The sequence below is a fragment of the Electrophorus electricus genome, chromosome 4 (assembly GCF_041902795.1).
Source record: "Electrophorus electricus isolate QZ-2024a chromosome 4, ASM4190279v1, whole genome shotgun sequence".
NCBI classification, from domain to species: domain Eukaryota; kingdom Metazoa; phylum Chordata; class Actinopteri; order Gymnotiformes; family Gymnotidae; genus Electrophorus; species Electrophorus electricus.
The window spans coordinates 30,981,462-31,004,890 of record NC_137500.1 but is presented as its reverse complement, the minus strand read 5'-3'; the positions used below and the strand labels follow the sequence as shown (position 1 = coordinate 31,004,890).

General features: G+C 43.6%; 1 protein-coding gene across 1 annotated transcript; it reads left to right on the top strand.

The window, feature by feature from the left end:
• Window positions 1-593: 593 nt before the first annotated feature.
• On the top strand, window positions 594-23,407 carry kansl1l (KAT8 regulatory NSL complex subunit 1-like). The gene is given in 15 exon segments (XM_027028664.3): window positions 594-670; window positions 673-1,738; window positions 9,132-9,273; window positions 9,542-9,715; window positions 10,424-10,548; window positions 11,563-11,752; window positions 11,949-12,084; window positions 13,592-13,729; window positions 15,516-15,662; window positions 15,820-15,923; window positions 16,269-16,390; window positions 17,044-17,110; window positions 17,241-17,353; window positions 17,736-17,856; window positions 22,497-23,407. Coding segments are annotated over 15 exon segments (2,949 nt in total). The 5' UTR covers window positions 594-606; the 3' UTR covers window positions 22,737-23,407.
• The last annotated feature ends 22 nt before the right edge of the window (window positions 23,408-23,429 follow it).

The following is a 23,429-nucleotide window of genomic DNA, read 5'->3' as shown; positions in this document are numbered from 1 at the left end:
TGACTTTCCGATGTTGCGATTATTTAAAAAAGGTGTGTGTGGTGTGTGTGTGTGTGTGTGTGTGTGTGTGTGTGTGTACATATATATATATGATTAATTTAAAAATCTACTCGAGTTTCAAATGACAAAATTATCACATTGTTCATTCCTGCATTTTTTTTTCTCCCTAAAAAAGTAGGCTTGCAGGTATTAGAGAATGAATAACTGATGTGAAAGTATTGTGTACCTTGTTACTGTGTGAAGTCTTCTCTTTGCAGTGGGGTAAATGTGAAAATTAATAGATTTACTCTTAAAACCAAAGTTAAATTAAATTACCTACTTAAGACCAGAATTTATCTTTAAACACCATGGATGAGAAAGATTTCTTTATGAAGTTAAATGCATGATTTCCCTGTTAGTTTTCAAGGCTGTAAATTTATTTGTGCTAAAGGGCATACATGACTCAACATGTCCTCATGGAATAAACTAAACAAAACATTAAAACTCAGCTCTCATCAGGCTCAGATTTCAAATTGTTGAACGTGTTATACACCAAGTAGGCTAAATGCCACAAGGCGTAAAGTTGATATGTTTTATTCTCTCTAACAGTACAAGATATTGAATGACATGCCTCCACTGGCCTCATTTTATCGTAAGATTTGCTCGGCGGGAATGACACCAGCCCTCAGCAAGACATCAAAAAAGCTGCCAGAATTCACATTTCCACTCCTGTTTTAAGCAGACACATGGATTCCCGCAGTGCTTTGCTCGGTATGGACATAGAGCCTCAGGCTAAAGGTCTGGGAATGGGAGGACACTACGCTCACGACCTTTGGCTAAACCTCCCTTCCCTGCCATTTCTGGACTCCTGCGACTCCAAAAGCCCGTTTGAGCTCACGGAGATGCTCCTACCTTCTCTGTTCCGTAACAAGGAGTCTTATAAGTCCACATTGCTGTCGAGCCCTGGGTCTCTGCTTGGGCTCCTTTCTGTATCCAGAAACTGCGTGGATTCTCCTTTTCCTCAGACATACACCTGTGATGGTCATTTAGAAGACAGAAGAACAGTGTCAGAGACCTGCCAGAGCCCTGCCCCTGAACTTCCCAGTAGTCCCAGGACAGATGTTCACGGGTTGAGTGCCCCCTACTGCCAGGAGGTCCTCAGCTCTCCAGATGATGGCACTCATCTCACACGTCCCACCACAGGGCCACCAGAAATCCAACGCTCTGGGACTGACGGCCACTCGCATCACCTTCTGTGGCCCTGGTCCTGGCCAGCAGGGTCGTCGTCACCACGGGAGACAGCAAGGGCCAGGGCGGAGCACTGTGGCTGCCGGCAGGCTGCGCTGGAGGCCCGCGTGAGCCGTGTAACTCGGAGACTGCATGTGCTGTTGGGAGAGCATACGCTCCGCCACTGTGCCGGCCAGCTGGAAGGCCTCAGGGGGAGGCTCGAGGACCGGCAGGAGCGTTTGTGCGGACCTCCCCCGCTCACCAGGGGACCTAACAGGCTAACAGGTGATGCTCCCTTCATCGCCACAGCAACACAGGAGGGTAGCAGAGCCTTCGGAGGTGGCCACAGACATTCCCCAGTGCGAGGTAGCCCTTGGCATTCGCAGCTGAGCGGAGACATGCAGAAGTTAGCGCGGTGTGGCCAGGCAGTGTTGCGCAGTGTGCAGGAGGTCCTGGACTCAGACGCCACGGAGAGCAGCTCAGATGAAGAATGGGAGCCAGAGGACAGATCAGGCTCCAGAACTTCTTCAGGGTGGGTATGACCCCAAGGTGATGCCCACCTCTTCTATAGTTTTAGCAGGCTTCACGAACCCATAGTAAGTCTGGAGTAAGTAGGACTTTCATGGTGGTGACTTCACCATTAGTATTTAGTCTAATCTTAGCTTAAGTCATATCTGGAAAACTGGCCTCTTATGTTTTATATGTGCCCACCCACTGTGTAATCATAAAAACAAGCATAATAAGAAGTTATAACAGTCATTTTTGGCAATAAAGGCTCTGACAAATCACAGTAATTTCACAAATCAGAGCAATTTCCTCAGCACACATGTCTGGGATAGTGAGCTTGCCAATATCAGGTATTTTTGAAATCATGTAATTGCTGTTTGTATCAAAGCTGTCTATCCAAGTGATATCATATCGCCATTGCAATATGTTGCAAGAAAAATGCAATACACACACACACACACACACACACACACACACACACACACACACACACACACACACACACACACACACAGCTGTTGTTGCTCCCCCACACTGTGAAACATTATCCAGTGCAATCATTTGGATCTGCAGCTGGATATATTTGTGTCTCTCCTGTGACAGCTGCAGGTAGACTGAAGACTGCAGCACTCTCCGTGTCAAGGAGGAGGTAAACAAATAAGGCTAAGCTTCCATCACACCCAGACCCTGCCTGCATATCAGAGAAAGACGAAAGAGTGTTCATGTGCCCTCTGAAGTCTGCTCACCAGACACAGACTAGACCCTGTGGGCAATTTCTATGAAAAAAAGTCTAAACTGAGTAATATCAGCCATCTGCTTGTTAGAGGGATTTTCACCTTGAGCTCAGACAGGAGAAATTCAAATGCCATAGATTCTAGGTTTCATGGACAGCATCTCTCAGCAGTTTTCTCAGATGCACTTTCTTTTTAAAGCATTCCTACTCCATGAGGTTATATCTGTGCCATGCTCAGACTTATCGTTGTGGACCACTTAATCAAAGAATTGGCAGCAGATCCAGACCAATGTCTGGCTGTTTGTGGCTGTGGTGAGATATCTAGAATATTCTTCCTTATTCCCACTGGTTCGTTTAGTTCACCAGTCCTTGAACTAACTGCCCATCCCGGAAGGCCAGAAAGGGGTGGAGGGAGGGCCGGAGTCAGAAGCCCTGGTAGTTTCCAGTACCAGGATGACTGGCTTTTTCCCATTGGCTCACTATTGAAAGCTCACTGCCTGGTTACCTGCAGGCCATGTCTGGAATGCCGAAACAGGGAGGTGGAACGTGGGAGGTGGGGAGCGGGATGGATGCAGGATGTCTTTTTTAATGCCATGGTCTGTCTAATAAACGTGGAGCAGAAGGACAAACGGCTGTTGGTTTATGAGCTCGGGGAGCAAAAAGTTTTGTTTGGCAAGCTTTAGACTGTCTATTGTTGGAGCTTTCATGTCAAGCTGTGGCAAAACGGTTTAAAGGGATCCCCCAAGGTCTAGGTGCTGTTTCATGCTGCTTTTATTGCACTGCTTGTGTTGGGCGGGGTGGGGTGGGGGGGGTATCACACAGCGTTGTAGTTACTGGCCCCTGCTTTGTCAGATGGTTCAGAACTTATGTGGATTGTGATGTGACCGTTTGTGCAAATCAGTTTCAGATTGACCTCCAGTTGAAAAAACTTGGGAAAACTGTTTGCCTTAAATTTCAACATTCATGATTTAAAGTGATTTAGTTGTGTCTTACTAACTCCTGAGGGAGATTTATAACAGGCACGCTCAGAGGGGCCTGCACCTGTGTAAAAGGAATGAGACTTGCCAAGATGAGTCCAGGATTTGATTTTCACTTATGAACTGTGTCACATTGTCTTGTCTGGTTACTAGTTTTGCATGGATATGTTTTCTTGAGTGTGTGTGTGATTGTGTGTGTGTGTGTGTGAGTGTGTCTATAGTAGTGAGTTCTTTGTATATGTAGTGACCAGGGAGGCTAGTGTGTCAGCAAGAGTGAATAGACTTTTATATCTCCAGTATGTGTGTGTGTGTGTATGTGTGTGTGAGAGAGAGAGTGGGTGGGTGGATGTGTGTAAGTGTTCGCTGCTGTTCCACAGCGCTGTAACTATTTGTGGAATTTTCCTAATATCCCATATGTGCATGGGACAGGCTTAGTGGCTGTATATGTAGGGAGGTGAACATGCTTCTAGGTTTGCAACTGTACAGATTTTTCCTTTCTATATTTGGATGTAATGGTTAAACAATGTTCAGATATACAAACAAAAGTTTTAGAATTTGTTAGGTTACTCCAGCTATAGCCCAGCTCTACCAGTTCTACCTTGTTCATCTTCAGTAATGAAGCATTGGGTCAGACCCCTTAAAAATGTATGCTGCTCCATACATGCCCTACCAACGAGGGATTAGTAAGCCTACATCTGGTTTCATATTCACACGCCCATATTGAAAGTGAGCTCATGTGCTGAGAGCCACACTGACATGAGAGTGTTGTGTGGCTGTTGTGCAGCTGCAGTTTGAGCTGACCTTCGCCGTGGCCATGAAGAGTGTGTGCAGCTCCTGGCCAGCATGGCAGCAGGGAGAAATCCTACGATAACCCAGCTATGGAGCTAATGGGCACATTTGTTCCGAAGAATGCGGAAAAAAAACAAGAAGCCACAAACAGCTGCGTCATGGAAACTCGGGCCCCATTTGAAGATTAAGCTACACGCTGGCCCTTCCTTCAGTGATGTCAGTGTTTGGCGTTATTCAGAAATACTGAATGACTGCCCTAATAGCAAAGTAATAATTTAAATACTTTTTTCATTAGAGAGGCTATACTGTCCAAAATCCCTGTGTTGTGCCAGGTTGCTTGTATCTGTCATTAGTAGGATTAGTTGTAGACATGAGAATACTGTAATAACCCTAGATCTTAAACTTAAGCTCTTTAAGATCTAGGCCAGATGGTATGCCTTTATATGGTCATATATAGATATACACATGTGTACAGTACAGTGAAGTGTTTCTTTTCGCATATCCCAGCTTCAACTGGGACATTGATGGAATTTAAAAGATCAAATGAAAGTTTATTTTATATGTAAATTCTTATGAAATAAATACCTCTAAATACAATGCAGAAGGACTAATAACAGTGTATTAGTAAATAGAATTATATAGTTATATGAAAAATGAAACTGAACAATTATTTACAAGCTTGAGATTCTGTCACTCTGTTTCTCTCTGTATTGTTTCTCTCTATATATTTCTTTGTCAGTGTTCATTTAAATCTTTGTTTCTACAATTATTACAAATTATTAATTATTATTATTATTCACGGAGTACAAAAATTAGTCAAATCTCATTTTGATTCAGCATTCCAATCAAGTCTATCTACATATGCACACATCGATTGTATAGTAGTTGTTTTTTATATGTGTATGTGTGTGTGTGTGTGTGTGTGTGTGTGTGTGTGTGTGTGTGTGTGTGTGTGTGTGTGTGTGTTTGAGTGTGTTTGAACTTGCAGGGAGGATAGCTAGCAACTTTCGCATTCCATAAGATACTGTATTGGTACTCATATTAGCTAGTGTTCCTTTATTTAGCAGGTATTTATATAGGGTACTTGACATGCACATTGCAAAATGCATCAAACATGCTAAATTTGTCATCATGTCCTGGTAAAATAGCATCCGATTTTTATAGTTCCACGCATCACTCAACAGTTTGCATGCACACTTATTGAATAGTCAGTAAAATAGTAGACTACTCAGGTCCAAATATCTTATTGAATATTCAGTAAAACGGTAGATTACTTGGGTCTAAATATCTTAATGAATACTCAGTAAAATGGTGGACGATTCAGGTCCAAATGTCTTGTTGCACACATGCTCCTAAATTATAATCCCATTAGCATTTTTAACAAAGCAAATTTGAGTGTTTTACTCACACTGTAGAACCCTGTATTACATCCTGCTTTGTTAACATTTTGACACCATTATACTTCAGAATGTTGAATGTTTTTGTTATTGTTTATACTGCTTTTCTTTACAGTAATGCCTAAGCAGTTGTAATGTGATAAAAAAGACTACTAACGGCAAAAAGATAATATGTATTTAAAAATTGGCATTCACTTGGTATTCTGTTACTTTAGTATTGGTGAGTACAGAACAGCAATGTCTAGACATACACACACACAAAACCTGCACAAATGCAATATATTATGAGTATGATTCAAGATGCAGAACACTGACTGTGCTGCAGTGTGCTGAATCAGCACCCAGTGTAATGTGAAGTTTCTCATTCTCCTGTACCTGTGAGGAATCTGTGATTTGTTGTGTAAAATTGGTATGGAAAGTTTTTCATGGGGAAGGACTTCTGTCCAAATCTCAGCACTTACACTCACAGCACAGTGTTTTCAGTGTATACAGCATTATCTTCTATACATGTTGTTTTCTCTGGCTTGATTGTGATCTCTTAACCTCTTGACCTTAACCTGTTAGTATCGATCCCTGCTTTGTACCTCTGAAGGTAAATTGATACTTTGCTGATTTTTGAGAATTACAGTTGTTCCACACCAGTTCCTGCTTTGTTTGATAATGATATTTCTCTAATTTGACTCTGTTGAGGTTGCTGTGCTACAGGTTCATAGGGTCATTGGTTTAAAGGATATTTTGGTTTTCAGGACTTTGTGGTGAAGGTGCCACAGGCAGATAGAACATGCAGGAAATGAAAGGAAAAGTCTCCAAGTGATGAGTTTAATGAAAAGAATAAAAACAAAACCAAACATAAAAGTCCAAAAAATGTAACAAAGAAAGCCAACATAAAGACAATGGCCAACAGCAGTCGTGGAACAGAACAGGCTTATAAAAGGCACAACATAATAACATAACAGCCACCAGATGCTTTGGCAAATGTGTGGCACAACACACACCACCTGAGGGAGGCATGGCAAGAACTCCAAACAAGGACCCTGTGCAACAAGAAAAAACATACAAAAAAGCCATGTGCAATGCCAATGCCATCTAACCGAGGCTACCAGCAGGGAGGGTGACCGTCACAGAAGGCTTTGATTATTAGATTATTACATCTAATTTGTATGATCTGAATTTGTATAATCAGTTTAATTTCACTTTGCACATGTTTGTCATCATAGTTGTTGATGTTTCTTGATGTAGGCCAGCTATGAGTGCACAGTAATCATTTTCCATATAACACTGAAGAGGAGTGTTAACCATACAACGCCCCACTCTGTCCAGTGCCTTCAACATCTATGGTTAAATCTTATCCACTCCTCTGGCCCTTCTACCATGCAGCTTTTTATCTACCATTGTGACTTTATCCACAGAAGGCCACTTTCACCACTAAACCATATCTCCAGTCAACACTTCCCCACCCAGAACACTTTGGCCGATGTTGCCGATGTTGCGTCCTCCCATTCAAAAACAGTTTACCAGTATATCTTTGGGTCTATCCAAAATCTTTCTCCATCGCATCTTCAGATTCCTCCCAAGACTGGACCTTTCACCACTGGTGTCCTGCAGAATTGGTGTCCCTAGAATTACCACCATGACTGGTCCCTACAACCTTCAAGCTACAGCTTGAAGCATGTTTTCAGTCACCTGCAAGGCTCTCCTGGCCTTACCAGGTTTATCAGGCTCAGACCCTTTTTGACCAATTCATCACCAAATCGTGATCAGTTGACAACTCTACCACTCTCTTCACCCTATTGTCCAGAGCATATGGCCTCAAGTCATCTGATATGATTACAAAACTAGATCTTTTGCCCATGGGTACTGTGTACCCATATGAGCATCCTTCGTTGGAACAAGGTGATTGTTATTGACATTCCATGACATGCACAGATGTCTAAACACTTTTCTCAACTCAGCTTAAGCCCAGGGAGGCCATTCCTGCCAATCACGCCCCACTTGGTATCTCTGTCATTCTCAACATGTGTGTTGAATAGTGGGACTAACAGAACTATGGAGTCACTCTCTCACCTGCCTCACCTTCTCCAAGAAGACTGAATACTCTCAGCTGTTCATCACTCTTCATTCCCACACATACACCTACTCCACCTCAGCCACCCATTTCTTCATCACCCTGGGCAGATGTTCTTGTGCCAGATGGGTTTTGGACACATGTACATTCATCAAACCCAGATCAGGACTGGAAGCCCAGAACAGACTTTCATTGCTTATCTGTTTTCATTACCTCTTTTGTTTATATTGCTGTTATTGTGGTGTCCAGTGTCAACCACAGGAGGATGCCCCCTGCCCCCTTTGAGTCTTGGTCCCTCTCAAGGTTTCTTCCTCATGCTCTTGGGGAGTTTTTCCTTGCCACTTTTGCCTTTGGCTTGCTCACTGGGGCCTTGGACTTGAACATTTGTAATGCTGCTTTGTGACAACAGCTGTTTTGACTTTGACATACACCACTCCAGACTTTTCTTTTCTGAGACTCATAACCTCCTGAAGGCCATCCTGTGGGATGAATTGAATAGCTTTGGACTTGTAAGTATGCCCACCCCTGCCTGAGGAGAAGAGACACCCACCTGAGTAGAAGAGACACCCACCCTGCTTGAGGAAGTTGGTACTAGAGGTCTACTGTGAACTATATCTAGTTTGTATTTTTCCACCTTACACCCCAGCTCCCAGAGTTAGTTTTCATCAGCAAGGTCTAGCTCATCTGAAACCATCAAACCTATGCCTGTCACCTGACTGGCATTGCGCCTGAACCCCACCCTTCACCTTGCAGGTGGTGAACCCACATAATAGCTACACATCACCTTTTTAGGCTGAGCCCAACCAAGTTATGTGGGTAGGCTGACTACCAAGCGTTTGCTTGTGGACACCGACCCAGCCGTGCCTCTAGAGATGTGTCAGTGTCCCTAATCTGGGCATGGTACACTTTTTTACACTTTTACACTTTGTCTGACCTCTTCTTTCAGACCAGTTCACCAACAGTGACCTTAAGAGTATTTAACTTACAATGATGTAGGTTTACTGAAGTATGCAGGCCCCTTCATGAAAGTTTTGCGATCTCAAAGGCATGGCTGTAGCCACCACTGAGGTCATTGAGATCCAGACCTCAGTATTTTTTCTGAGGTGCATATAAGTCGTGAACTAATTGCCTAAAAAATAAATTAACTTTGGCACTGCAAAGTTGTATTATTATTGGTATTATTGTACAATACCAAGGTGACCGACTTTCACGTGATAACAGGCATCACTGCTTTATCGTAGTTGGACTGAACGATATTCTTGTCATTACTACAAAATCTTTACTCCACAAGGTGGTTCTTTGATCATGTCAACAAACCGAACAGGCAGCTAAATGCGCAAAAGCGTGATACAGGGAACAGGAATTTGACCAGTGGATGGATTAGTTCAGTGCCATTCATTCCCAGAAATTGTGTGTGTACAAATTCCTCTCTCTCTCTCTCACTCTCTCTTTCTCAGCTGCCTCAGTTGTGAGTGGAGTTGGCAGTGTGAGAGAGCAAAGCTGGCTAGCTGCTGGACATGGCTGCAGCTCCGGCTTTCTGAGCTGGACCTCCAGATCCAGCAAATCGGAGAGCTCCGCCAGCACATTCTCGCCAGCAAGGTAAAGAGTGTCCGCCCCAGTCACAGTCGCTACCTCAGCAAGCTGCACAACTACCTTACAGTTGGCGCTGCCTCCCTGACGTCACAGTAACGAGAGTGATCACTCGCCATCTTACCATGGCATTTGCGTTCAATGCATTGGACGGCCTAGCCGCAGATTGAGGCTCGCTTGATCTGTTCATGGACGGCACGGATTTACACCTTGCCTCGCTAATCTCATTGTGTGTGGCTGAAACCCCAGCGGCTCATGGCAGGGTGGTGTCCCGTAGGCAAGCGTGGTCCTGGCCGAGTCTCAGCCCCTGACCGACAGGCAGATCCAGCAAGCGCTGCTAAGCGAGACAGCAGGGCTGACGTTCACAGCGGGGGGCATGCACGCCTGGAGCCCTGAGCCAGACACCGAGCCCAGCAGTCCAACACGTCTCCTCAGGACCATAGAGAGACAGGCAAGTGTCTGTAGCAGCACAGTACAGTTTAAGTCCTGTACAGAAATCAATTTTAATCTATCAAATTAATTCAGACATTTAACTAATAAATTATTCTCATAAAAGGGGGACAATCAGGTTTGTATCTTATCAGTGTAAAGCCATAGGTGAGTTAAACTGAGAGATTATAGTTGGCTGAAGCAACTAAGAGTTTTGCCCAAGATGAATGTAGCTAAATTCATGGATTAGCGAAATTAACTTGTGTGTTAATTTAAAGTAGCACTTATTTGAGATGAGCAGAATTACACTGAGCTAAGGTCAGACTACCTTAAATATTTACACTAGCCTCATTGTGCTTATGTATTTGGACATTACAGCATGAGGCACAAATCAGATTAGAGCGACTGAGGTACAGATGGACAAGCGTGGTGGTGGGGTTAAAGAATGACTTAATAATGAGATAGGCAGTTGGGAAGGCACACACACACACACACACACACACACACACCCACACACACCCTGAAGTTTCTATTTAATATATTCCTTCCCCCAATCCGTCATAATTTGGACCAATTTTTATGATTTCAGGATCTCTTGGACAACCAGTCAGTGAAAATTATTGGTGTAAATGTATTTAACATACGTCTTTGTGTGTGTGTGTGGGTGTGTGCGGGTGTGTGTGGGTGTGTGCGGGTTTGTTTGGGTGTGTGTGTGTGTGTGTGTGTACAGAGTGCCCAGCTGAATCTGCTGGTGAACACCCTGATGGCTCCACTCAGCACATCACCCTCCTCCTCTCCTGTGTCTAAAGGCACATGTACCCTCTGGACAGGCCAGCAGAAGAGACCATTCAATAGGTCAGACCCTCCCTCTAGCTCTCTCTCTCTCTTTCTGTCTCTACTTCACCCTTTCTTTTTTTCTTCAACCTCTATCACTTGGTGTCTGCCTCCCACACACACACACATCCTCCACCCTCTATCATAACAAATTTTCTGCTGACAGATTGATTTAATGTGAGGGCAGGATTAATGTTTGCGCAGGACTCTTAAATTTTTTCATTCCTAGGACCAGTAATGCAAGAATGATCTTCAAACGTAGAAACATTCCTTACATTCAGTGGATTTTCTCGGCGATACGCGCGAGCATGCGCGGTTTCGGCCGCTCCCGGTCCAACCGCAGGCCTCGTCTCTTGACCCTCTCTGCTACCGTAAATCTGCTCCCTCTTGCGAATGTCATCCGACGAGGCCAAAGAGGAGACGTATTTAGATCTGAGAGGATGAGAGAGAGAGAGAGAGAGAGAGAGAGAGAGAGAGAGAGAGAGAGAGAGAGAGAGAGAGAGAGAGAGAGAGAGAGAGATCATAAGAGTCCAGTGGAGGAGAAATAAGGCCGCTTCCGTGTTCAGGTGAAATATTTCAGTCATGAAGCACACACAGGCCTTCCTGTCAGTGTTTGAGTCATATACACCAGCTGTCAGGCAGGGACCGACATCACTCACCACAATAATAAGAACTGAATCACCCTCCATACCTCTGTACTTATCTTATTACTGAGCAGGACCTCTGCTGTTAATCTGACCAGTGTTGGGATTAAGAAGGGATTAGGATTCTCTTTGGTTTTTTGTGTGTACTGCAGGCTGTTCCTTTAAAATCTTTCAGTTGCGTCAGCTAAAACCTCATAGGGCAAAACCTAATGAAATCATAAGATGTAAAAACTGTTGCAACAGAATACATTTCATTCTTTTTCCACTATACCCTTCGTACTCTTTCTTTTATTCCCTTCTTCTTCCCATGCCTTTCTTGCATTCTCTTTCTATCTATCTCATTCTCTCAACCTCTCCTCCCCCTCCCCCCACCTCTCTGTCTCACTTGCAGTCCACTGACAGACGTGTTCCTCCACACCACCTCCACCTGTTTGGCAGGGCAGAAGAGAAGGCGTCTGTGTGGTCGGCGCCAGCACCCCCTTCAGGTGGATGCCACATGTGTGTCTGCGCGTTCTCGCCCCCTATTGACCTATCACAAGCCCCGTCTCTTCATCATGAGCCAATCCTCGCTTGGACGGCAGGTTGGCCAGCTCATTTATTTACATATGTCACATGTAGTATCCATCATCATTAAGGAACAGCTAGTAAGCATCTGAATTGGTGTGTGAGTAAGGCAGAGTGATGACCAAAAGATCCCTCTCTCTTTCCTCACCTCTCTGCCTCCCCCTGACTCTCTCTCTCTCTCTCTCTCTCTCTCTCTCTCTCTCTGTTACTCAGGTGCTGGAGTCCCCAGCCTGCCCCTGTGTTGGCTGTGTGTCCTGTGATCCTGTGAGAGTGTGCTCACGCCCAGCCTGCTCCAGCAGTAATGAGAGCTCTCATAGCACAGCTCACCTTGTGCCCCCTCTCTCCTCAGGTGTGTGTGTGTGTGTGTGTGTATGTGTGTGTGTGTGTGTTAGTAAGTAAGTAAGTAAGTGTGCACAGGACAAAAAGAGAAAAAGCAAGAAAAAAATAGAATGAAGTAAAAAGTGAGAGGAAAAGACAAATAATAAAAGAATATCAGTCAAAGGTTGTGAATGGTCATATAGAGAGAGGCATCGAGCCTCCTGTCCCCAGTTTGCATCTTTCGTGAGTAAATGTCATTACAAAGGTAAAAGCCTCTTCCATTTCTTCACTTGAGCTGACTGTGCATATTCAAAGTCACACTGAAACAGCCTCGGTAGGAGCTGAAGGGAGTATGCAGTGGAAATGCAGACTAGACAACCATTGGGCACTGCTGTTGGCAGCCTCTCCCCTCCCCCTTACCCACCTCACAGAGGGTGCTTCTAATTTGAGTGCTACAGATAGTGTAGTGCCACTACCCGCCCCACTCATCCAGCGCTACCCGCCCCACTCATCCAGCGCTACCCGCCCCACTCATCCAGCACTACCCACCCCACTGATCCAGCGCTACCCGCCCCACTCATCCAGCGCTACCCACCCCACTCATCCAGCGCTACCCGCCCCACTCATCCAGCGCTACCCACCCCACTGATCCAGCGCTACCCACCCCACTCATCCAGCGCTACCCACCCCACTGATCCAGCGCTACCCGCACCACTGATCCAGCACTACCCACCCCACTCATCCAGCTCTACCCGCCCCACTCATCCAGCGCTACCCACCCCACTGATCCAGCGCTACCCATCCCACTTATCCAGCACTACCCACCCCACTCATCCAGCGCTACCCACCCCACTCATCCAGCGCTACCCACCCCACTCATCCAGCACTACCCATCCCACTTATCCAGCGCTACCCACCCCACTCATCCAGCGCTACCCGCCCCACTCATCCAGCGCTACCCGCCCCACTCATCCAGCGCTACCCGCCCCACTCATCCAGCGCTACTCATCCAGTGCTACCCACCCCACTGATCCAGCACTACCCATCCCACTCATCCAGCGCTACCCGCCCCACTCATCCAGCGCTACCCGCCCCACTCATCCAGCGCTACTCATCCAGTGCTACCCACCCCACTGATCCAGCACTACCCATCCCACTCATCCAGCGCTACCCGCCCCACTCATCCAGCGCTACCCGCCCCACTCATCCAGCGCTACCCGCCCCACTCATCCAGCGCTACCCGCCCCACTGATCCAGCGCTACCTGCCCCACTCATCCAGCGCTACCCACCCCACCCATCCAGCGCTACCCACCCCACTCATCCAGCACTATCCACATGATGAGTTTGTGACTGTGTCCTGACTGCTAGAGGGTGTGTCCTGACTGATAGAAGGTGTGTCCCGAATGCTGACTTCTGGAGGGTGTGTCCTGACTGATAGAGGGTGTGTCCCAACTACTAAAGGGTGTGTTCTGACTGAGAGAGAGTGTGTCCTGAATGATAGAGGGTGTGTCCTGACAGTGTTTGCTGCACTCTGCAGAGAGCTCCCCGCCCCTCTCTGTCCCCATGGCTCTCTTCAGAGAAGACTGGCTCCGGTGGCCTGAGACCAACCCTCCTGAGCTGGGCTTCACCAGTCATGGCTATAAGCCTTCAGAGGAAGCATCCAGCTCTTTATTCAGTAAGAACCACTTTCAACCATCCAGATGTGAACTAGGGCTAGAACCAAGCGGAACTCTATCACAGAAGAATTATATCATGCATCAACATGTATCAGTGTTTTTTCCCCATACAACAGTGGTTTGCACAGTCGATTTAATGCTGATTATTTCTTCCCAAGTCTTAGCAGAAGCTAGTTTTTCTCTAGTTTATTTTGTGTCTTTTGGGGTAATGCATAGAACCTGCTTTCTGAAACGTCTATTGCCTGTAGGACGATTTGTGAGAAAATTGAAGTTTGATAAATTAGGTTTTTTATTTTTTACCTTGGCAGTTAAAACACATGTAGCATCTCTTCATAGCATCACAGTGCCCATATGACTTGGTTGGTATCGTCACTTGATTGTCAGAATGTCAATCAATGTTTTTTCTCAAAACCAAGTTGCATTGGTCCCCATTAGTGATGTGATTGTAGTGTCACACAGAGAGTGCGTGTGTTTAGGCTGTGTGTAGGTGTGCTCTGTCTCGGTAAATGCTCTGAAGGTCAAGAGAGAGCCGCTGCCCACAGTCACTAACCTAATGCAGGCCTGTTGCAAGGGAACTGGATCTGGCAGTTGCTCTGTTTGGCCTGGTACCACGGGACATACACTTGCTCTCACGCTCTCTTTCTCTCACTCACTCACTCATTCACTCACTCACTCACACACACACACACCCACTCACACACTCATTCACTGACTCAGCCACTCTAATCATTAATCGCCCACTGCTCCTGTTTGCTCTGCTGGCTGTTTCTGATGGGGCTCCAGTGATCCTTCAAAAAACCAGTGTTGTTAATCCAGTGAGTGAAGGAGGGGGTTAGAGTAAGTAAAAGAATGAGAGGGGAAGAGGGGGGCAGACAGTTAGAAAGTAAAGAAAGAGAGAAAGTAAGAAGAGAGAGCGAATATTGTATGAAAGATATGTGCACAACTGTAGGCTCTTTCAGAAAGTACATTAGGCCTCACACAGCTTCGCTGATTTACAGTCAAATAATAACCTAAACCTCAACACATGAGGTACAAATGAAGCCCTGTAACACTCTGAATCAGAATTCTTTTTATTTATAGATTTCCTTCACACACAGGGAAGGGCAAGATGTTTTGATGTTACTGCCCCACCCTCTATACACACACACACACACACACACACACACACACACACACACACACACACACACACACACAGACAGACAGACAGAGAACCGCATTGTCTTCATCGGCCCCATTTTTCCCATGTCTCGGGCGGTATATTTTGACTGCGTGTCTTTGACCCATTCTGCTGAAGGCCTTTGTGCGAGTGTGTGAAAGGATGGTTGTCCGCGGTGTCCTGTGGGCAGGCGGCTGGGCTGTGCGATACTGCCAAGCAAAGGGGAAGATCTCTGCTTATCAGAGCCTCCAGCTTCCAGAGCTAGAGCACAGATTTCCACCAAATAGCCTGGCTGTCTGTTAGCCTAGAGACGCGCACACGCACGCACACACACACACGCACACACATGCACACACAGAAATAACATCCAATCCACAGAAGTTTTCAATCAAGCTTCTAGCTTCTTTCAACAGGATGCAGGATGTATGAAGCCTGAACTTTGTAACAAAGTAACTACGTGTGTCATGCAACTCTTCCGACTGTAGTTAATATGTACTCAAGCATCTTTTTTTAACATACAAAAATGTAATTAGTTAACCATATAACTTCTGTTCGGTTCGACCATAACCTGTAAGGAAATTCCTGTACTTCCTGGTGCTGTTGAAGAAAAGCTCACTGGGTTACAGATTGCACACACCAGATGCATGCTGGGAGCCATGTAAGCCACAGACGACTGGGCACTCCAGCCCACTGGGGACGCGCCCACCGGGGGCCAAGCAGACCGCTCCACAGACGGACCCTGAAGAGGAGGCACCACCGCCAGGCAGATAATGGTACGAATAACTCTCTACCGCCCTCTGCTGGCTGATTTACAGACCTTTTCTTTTTATGTGAAGAATCAATATCCTGTTGGCAATAAGCAGAAATTTCTTTTCCATGTTTAATTTTCTCTGAGGTCTTAAATATGTGCTGTGCATTGATGTACCACAGACATGGGTCTGTCCCAGCCTGGAAAGCTCCTTCTTCATACAGAGGACAGTGCAGAGGACATGGGCCCTCCTCACAGCACACACGCACTGCAGAGAGGTTCACAGGTACACCCATACTACCCCCACGTCTCAACCCCATTCACAGCTGTGCTACTTTACATAAGTATGCAAAATGACATTATAAAGGCTAAAATTAACATTTATGAATGCTTTAACTATTTAGTAAACCTCTTTCATGTAATGCATTATGCAAATAGTGCATCTAAAACTACAGCGGGCAGACTTTCTTAAGTACATTTAATGGTCAGCTATCAGTATACAGATGAGAGAAATTTCAATTTTACAAGCTCAGACTTACAAGCTCAGACTTAAAGTAAAGGCGATATTCTCACGGTTAATTGGTTCGGTTGTGGAGCGGGAGTGTACTAATGTATGTCCCGTTTCTCCCAGTTCCCAGTGCGCAGGAAAAATGGCGAAAATGTGTACAACATCGACAACATCATCATCCCTGCGTCGTTGACGGCCTGTAGCAAAGTGGACAAGCTGCAGTACAAGGACATCCTCACGCCCAGGTACAGCTAGGGCTGGACAGGCTGCTCTTTGACCCTGATCACACCTGGTCCAATCAGGAGACTAGGATGTGGATAGCATTAGATTTTAAGCACATTTACACTTTGGAGTCAAAAGCGTCTCTGGCTAATCACTGTTAAATCCGATAGCTGTATAGCGCGTAAAGAGCAAATTGGCTCATATGCAACAACCCTGTGTTCTTTCTGTTTTTGCATGTTCTTGCTATGCAAAAGATGGTTGCTTTCTCGAAAATCGAAATTCTCCATGGCGCCATTCACTTCTTTAAAGGAATGCCTCAGCTCTGGCAGTCGATGTTGATGAGAAAACAACTGTTTAAATTCCACAAGCTTGTGTGTGTGTGTGTGTATGTGTGTGTGTGTGTGTGTGTGTGTGTGTGTGTGTGTGTGTGTGTGTGTGTGTGTGAAGGGAGTTAATCCTGGTGTGTTGTGTGGGAGACCTCCTCATGCTCCTGGCTCATATGCATTGTGTTGTACTGGTTTGGATTGTTGAATGAGGCTTGGACACTCCTGAAATGTGCTGAGCTGCCTGCTGGCATGACTGATGCCATTATTCCATGTGTTCAGCACCGACTGATCCAACTTCCCAAATGATCGTGTCGTGTCTTTTTGATCCATATCCCTCTGTCTTTCATCAGCTGGCGGTTAGTGGACATTGTTCCTCTGGTACAGAAAGAGGAAGAGGAGGAGGAAGACCTGGAAAAGGCAAGGATGCTGTGCTTTATACGACCAAGCCCCATCCCACTAACACGCTGCAACCCTGGACTTTCTCAGGAATGGAGATGTGTGTTAGTGATGTGTTGGCATGTGAAGTGGGGTTTCTTCTCCCCCTCAGGTGGAGGTGCTGTCAGATGAGGTGTTCTCCCACAGACACCAGGGCTGTGAGGGAAGAGAGAGACTCCACTGGGACTACTGGGGAAAAGGCAGGAGATACAGCCGCAGCAGCAGGTGTGTGTGTGTGTGTGTGTGTGTGTGTGTGTATTAAACATGGCTTAAAGTTTCTGCTAAGCATTGGCTGGATTTGTATCATGGCAACTTCACTGATCTTTCCTTAGTTCAAAGAACATTTAGTAGAGATGTGCTGAGCTGGAGGAGGATATTAGTCTAAGAGCTTTTAAAGTCAGCATTACTGTAATACAATGTAATGTGATATTTGCTTGCTTTAATGTTCAGTGGTGCCTTCTCAGAATTAATGATCAAGGTTGTGCAGCAGAGGTGGATAAATAATACCAGCCTGACATGAATGCTACACAGTGTTTGAAAACGAGTGTAGTGTGTTAGAGTAGGATCTCTCAGTCAGGAATCAACGTATGTCCCCTGCCTCCCCAAGGCTTTCCAACAGTGGCTGCTTTGAAGGACCAGCAGGAGACCGGCCTGGCGATGTCCCCGTGTCCAGTGGGCAGTCTTGGACCTTCAGCACACCTGGAGTAGCCCTGCAGGAGGACGTAGAGGTGAGGCCAACGTACTGACTGAACACGCTGAAACCTTTACTGTAACTTGGTGAAGTCTTCTTCCCAGCTGCCGTAGAACACCATTGTCCCTTCCGATTCATACGTCAGGCTGTAAATGTCGGGCTGTTCATTTTGCAGGCAGTTTCAGAATGATAAATCTGTAATTAGTGAATAGTATTTCATGGTGAATGGTAGTTCAATCGAAACCTTCCAACAGTTCCAACAGTGACTGAGACTGGATGTTCATCAGTTCACATTATGCAATTGCCAAGGTGGCTATTGGCTTAGGTTTATTGTTGGTCATGTTGCATGAAGAACAAAAAACTCTCTGCACGTCTTCCAACAAAACATTAACTGACTTCTCAGGTGAAGGACAAACGTCTATAAGAACATGAAAGGTCTGTAGCACACTTACATCCTTTTACTGTGCAAACAGACTAATGTTTCAAAACTGTGTCAAAATGGACAAAGACATGACAAATGACATATACAGGCAACCTAAGACAGGTGTAGAAATAGCACTGGATAACTGGTTCATCAGTCAGTGGGTGGGAATTGACATAGAGTCCAAATGTCATACCCCTGGCACCATAACATGATCCAGAACAGCATCATTCAAGATTTCACAAATAAAAATACATAAATATATATTAAAAATTAAAGAAAACATGACAAATTCAGTTCTTCATTTATCTACTGTGTTCAAAGTATAGAGCCAATATGCCATTACAAAGTAGTGAGTAGTTACCACCTCTCTACAATATAGTGAGTTAATGATAATACCACCTCTATACAATATAGTGAGCTAATGATATTACCACCTCTATACAAAGTAGTGAGTTAATGATATTACCACCTCTATACAAAGTAGTGAGTTAATGATATTACCACCTCTATACAAAATAGTGAGCTAATGATATTACCACCTCTATACAAAGTAGTGAGTTAATGATATTACCACCTCTATACAAAGTAGTGAGTTAATGATATTACCACCTCTATACAAAATAGTGAGTTAATGATATTACCACCTCTATACAAAGTAGTGAGTTAATGATATTACCACCTCTATACAAAGTAGTGAGTTAATGATATTACCACCTCTTGTAAAGGGACATTTTTCAATACCTCCAAAGTTTTTAATGATGCTGCACAACCCTAGTTATAGCGTAAATCTTTTTTTTTCTGTACTAAGTGCCTATCTAACCATGTTTTGGTAGGGATCTAAATTTAGACACTTATGTCTATAGAGAAGCTACCCTCTTTTAAAAAGAAATCTTCATTCTTTCCCCCATCCAACTTAAAATGTACCCATCTAGCTCATAATAGACTAGTGGAAAAAGATTTAGCTAAAATATATCAGACTCCATATGCTGCCAAACAAAACTTGAACAAATCTGAATTAAAAGCTCTGGAAAATCTGGAACCTAATAAGAAAATTATTAGCCAGCCAGCTGATAAAGGAGGATCAATTGTGGTTATGGGTTTGGAGCAATACGATACTAGCAGGAGTCACTTTTAAAATCAAATCCTACTGACATTTCTTTTAATCAAATTTATGAATACATTGTCTCATCTTTTCTGAAAATGCTTTTTCATTTAAAAATCTTTAGTTTGAAAATCTCTGACTGCTGTAACTACTATGTTATCTCAAAAATTGACAAATAAGAATGTTATGAATTATTTAGGCTGATTACTCTCAGCTTTTAAAAGTGGATTTCTATTTAAAGGTTTCTGATAAACTGTAGTCTCAATAATATTATGGTTCCCTTTCTAAAATGCTAAATAAAAAAAATCTATAGTCTAATACTGTTCCATAGTGAAAGAGATCATTAGTATTAAAACTGATATTTTTCAGAAGATTATGCAACTCCTCTCTATTGCCACACCTCCATATAACTATGATGTAATCAGAATATGTTTTCCCTAAAGCAGTCTTTGGCAAAAGTATGTTTTGAAGTGCATTATGAATAAACTTCTCTCCCTTAAGCCCCAGAAATGGCAATATTCAATACCATGTATAGGAGCCAGGTCGATATCAGCAAAAATGCTGGCTCTGATATCTGGGGAGACATTTTTAATGAAACCAATCCAACACCATCACAAATCCAGCCTGAAAATAGCACAGCAGGTCACATGATAACATCTGGGTTAAATTGAGCATGTCACATGATAACAGCCAGGTTAGTTTGAGCGCATCATGTTAAAACAGCCAGGTTTGAGCAGGTCACATGATAACAGCCAGGTTAGTTTGAGCAGCTTTATACATTGCTTTAGAGTTTAACAGTAGTGTTTTCTTCACATGAACGATTAAAACTATTATGTTCAAATGCACAAATACACTCACATGGATATTGTCAGCATGGAGACACAAACACATACTGACACTTTCATGGATAATGATAGCAATGCAAATGTGTTGACTTGTATTGCTATCATTTTGTTAACCCAGTGTGGGTCAACATGTTATCTGCCTTCTAGTGAGAGCATTTAAACAAGACAAAATAATGTTTTAGCACTGTTCACTGCTATGGATCCACGACTAACAGTGATTTGTTCATTACCTTTAAAAAAGCAAGCAATGTTGTTTCCAGTTTGGCCGTCCAGGGTCGGGGAAAGGAGGAGATCAGAGCCTGACAGAAACCAAGTTGGAGAGGAGAGGAGAATAAACATAGAAGCACAGCCCTCTCCTTCTTTACACTCGTATTCAAACTGCATGGTTTGCTGAAGAGCTGCTGAGGTTGCTGTTAGCCTGCCGAGTTTTAAGGTGGATGAGAAATTTTGACCAAGAAGCTGGAGAAAACTTCAGCTAACGTCGTCCATGTGGGTTTTCAGATAGAAAGAATACCCATCTTGTAATCCACTATCAGATTACATTTTTATTGCTTTTGAGTGAAGAGAGACTCGTAGTACAGGCAGCCTCTCTCTGTCTGCTCACGCAGTGCCTGGTGCATGCGTGGTGTGTGTAGCGGGTAGAACAGCGATTTTCTGATATTCTCATATATTCTGATATAACTGATATTCACAAGGAAACAAATTAGAAGGTCAATATTTATCTGATGTGGAATTACATTCAGTAATGAGGAAAAAAACTGCAAACTATAGTGTAAATTTTAGGAGTCGCTGAGTGAGGCAGCTGTCCTGAGCAGAGACAGACAGACAGACAGACAGACAGTGTATGTGTATGTATGTGTGCTAGGGGTGAGTACAATACAGCTGAAAGCCAGGCAGGAGGTGACCAATGCAATAAAGATAATCTCACCGAGAGTCGCACTGGATGGCATTGAAAGTAAAAAAAATAAATAAATGCTTTAGTCTTATAAACAATGTATTATATATATATATATATAAAATTTATGTTTGTTGTATCAATACATGATATCTGTAAAAATACAGGATATATAATACATCTCACACAAAAAATGTTCCCCAGAACATAAAGATTGTTATAGTGCCATCTCTAATAAACCCATAACAAGACAAGCATAGGGTGGAACAAAAGATTGCAAACAATAATAATCACTGTATTTTTTTTTAAGTATTACTAATGATAATGTCTATAAAAATTAATTAGGAGGCAAAATTCCATCTGGATGTTTGTTGAAAGAAATGAGCAAACTAGAAACTAATTTCTTGGCAAAAATTCAAAACAATTGTGATAAAGTATTGGTAAGACTGTCAATATTTGCTACAATCAGGCGAAGAGGAAGACTAGTAATGGATTTATATTTTGGCCAACCATAGAAAACAGGACATACATGATACCACAATCAGAGGCTTGTATTTTGTCTGTTATCCACTGCCTCTAAAAACCAGAGCCAGTACATTCAAAAATCTAATTAATTATAATGTCAGTAAGATTTGATTTGAACAGTGTGATTGATTTTAACATTAGTGATTTATCTCAGACTCCTTCTGCTAGTCTCATATTGTTCAAAACCCATAACCACATCTGATATTCCTGTATCAGTTGGCTGGACGATGTGTCCCTATTAGATTCCAGATTTTTTGGCATTTTTCATTCATATTTGTTTTAAAAGGATTTTGCCAGAATATGGGGTCTTTTATATTTTAGCTAGATCTCTTTCTGTGTTTAAAAAATGCATCTAGTAATGCACCATTGATATTTCTTCAAGTGACTAGTGTGTGTATAAATATCTGTGTGTGAATAGAGTATGCATGTGAATTGTTTTGTGAATTTTGAACGTGTAGTGTTGTGAGTGTGTGCTTAAGCAGTGTCTGCCTTGTGAGAACCCCCAATCTGCTTGAGTCAGACACACACACTTAGTTCCAGACCCTCGGTCAGACACACTCTCGCTGCCTGATATTGGTCTGAACAGGGTCAGTTTCTTCTTTCATTCTCACTATACTGCAGTAAGAGGTCCATGAGCTAAAGGTGGGTGCCGAGCTGTTCTTTGATAACTAGTGTAGCATTATCACATGAGATGCCATAAGGATGTTAGTGGTGGATTGAAAATGTGGTCAGCATCTGTTTAACAGCTGGATGGGGTTGAGTAGCAGTCAAGAAGCAATGAATTGATTCCTTTAATACCTGCACCAACCTCTGAAACAGATACTTTTATTGTATCATTCCTCTGGGCTTAATTTTAAACTTTTAAACTTTTTTTGTGTCCGTATAGGCCCAGATGCCATGGGAGAGACGTGTTTTCCCGCTGTGCGGGCAGGATGAGGATGCGCTAAGATGCGACGAAGATGATAAAGCAGCACAGGCACTCTGGTCTGAAAGACATGACTTGGAGTCCAGCTCAGCAGAAGGCAGCGGCAAGAACAGCGCTGCATCTCCCTGCTATGCTCCCACCACTCCCCCTGCTGGATGTGAAGGGAAGGACACTCACAGAGCGCAGGGCTGGTTGAGGTGACTGCCAGGAGAGGTTGACTCTTCACCACCAGCAGATACTGGTACAGCTCCAACTCATATTCAGGACTAAAACTGAATGTAATACTGATCATTTTTAACCTTAAATTTCTTTGACAAGTTTGTTTACATCACTGGGCTAAATTTAGCTCGGATGCTTGAGTTGCCGTTTGGCATTCAGGTTGGGGCAGGAACACTGTTTCACTCTTCTTGGCACTAAACAGCTGTCTTGTTTTCTGTTCATGCAGAGATTTCCTCGCCTGCATTGTACTGCCCTCTGAGCAGGACATACCATAATGACAGAAAAAAAACATTCCTGTCATCCTGTAATTGATGAAAAACCCTTCAGAAGCTTTTTAATAAATATCTCTGGAAGAGATTTTACATGGCATGTATATAGATTTTGATTTTTAATACTAGGAGCAGGGCTTCTAAATGTATTAATAAATCTTGTTCATTATTTATCTTAGAGTTAGAAATAATAATAATCAGTTTTAATGTAATATATTGGTTTTTATTAATCAACCTGGAAATGCACTATGATTTTTTTTTCAAGCTTTATGTTTTAGATTTGATGCCCAGTTGTGAAAAAAAAAAATCCTTTTTTTTTTTGTTGAACTGCAAGTATTCTTGGAAGAAAAAGTTTAGTAAATCTAGATAGCTCTTACCATTTAAGCAGATTCTGGCCTTTATTTTG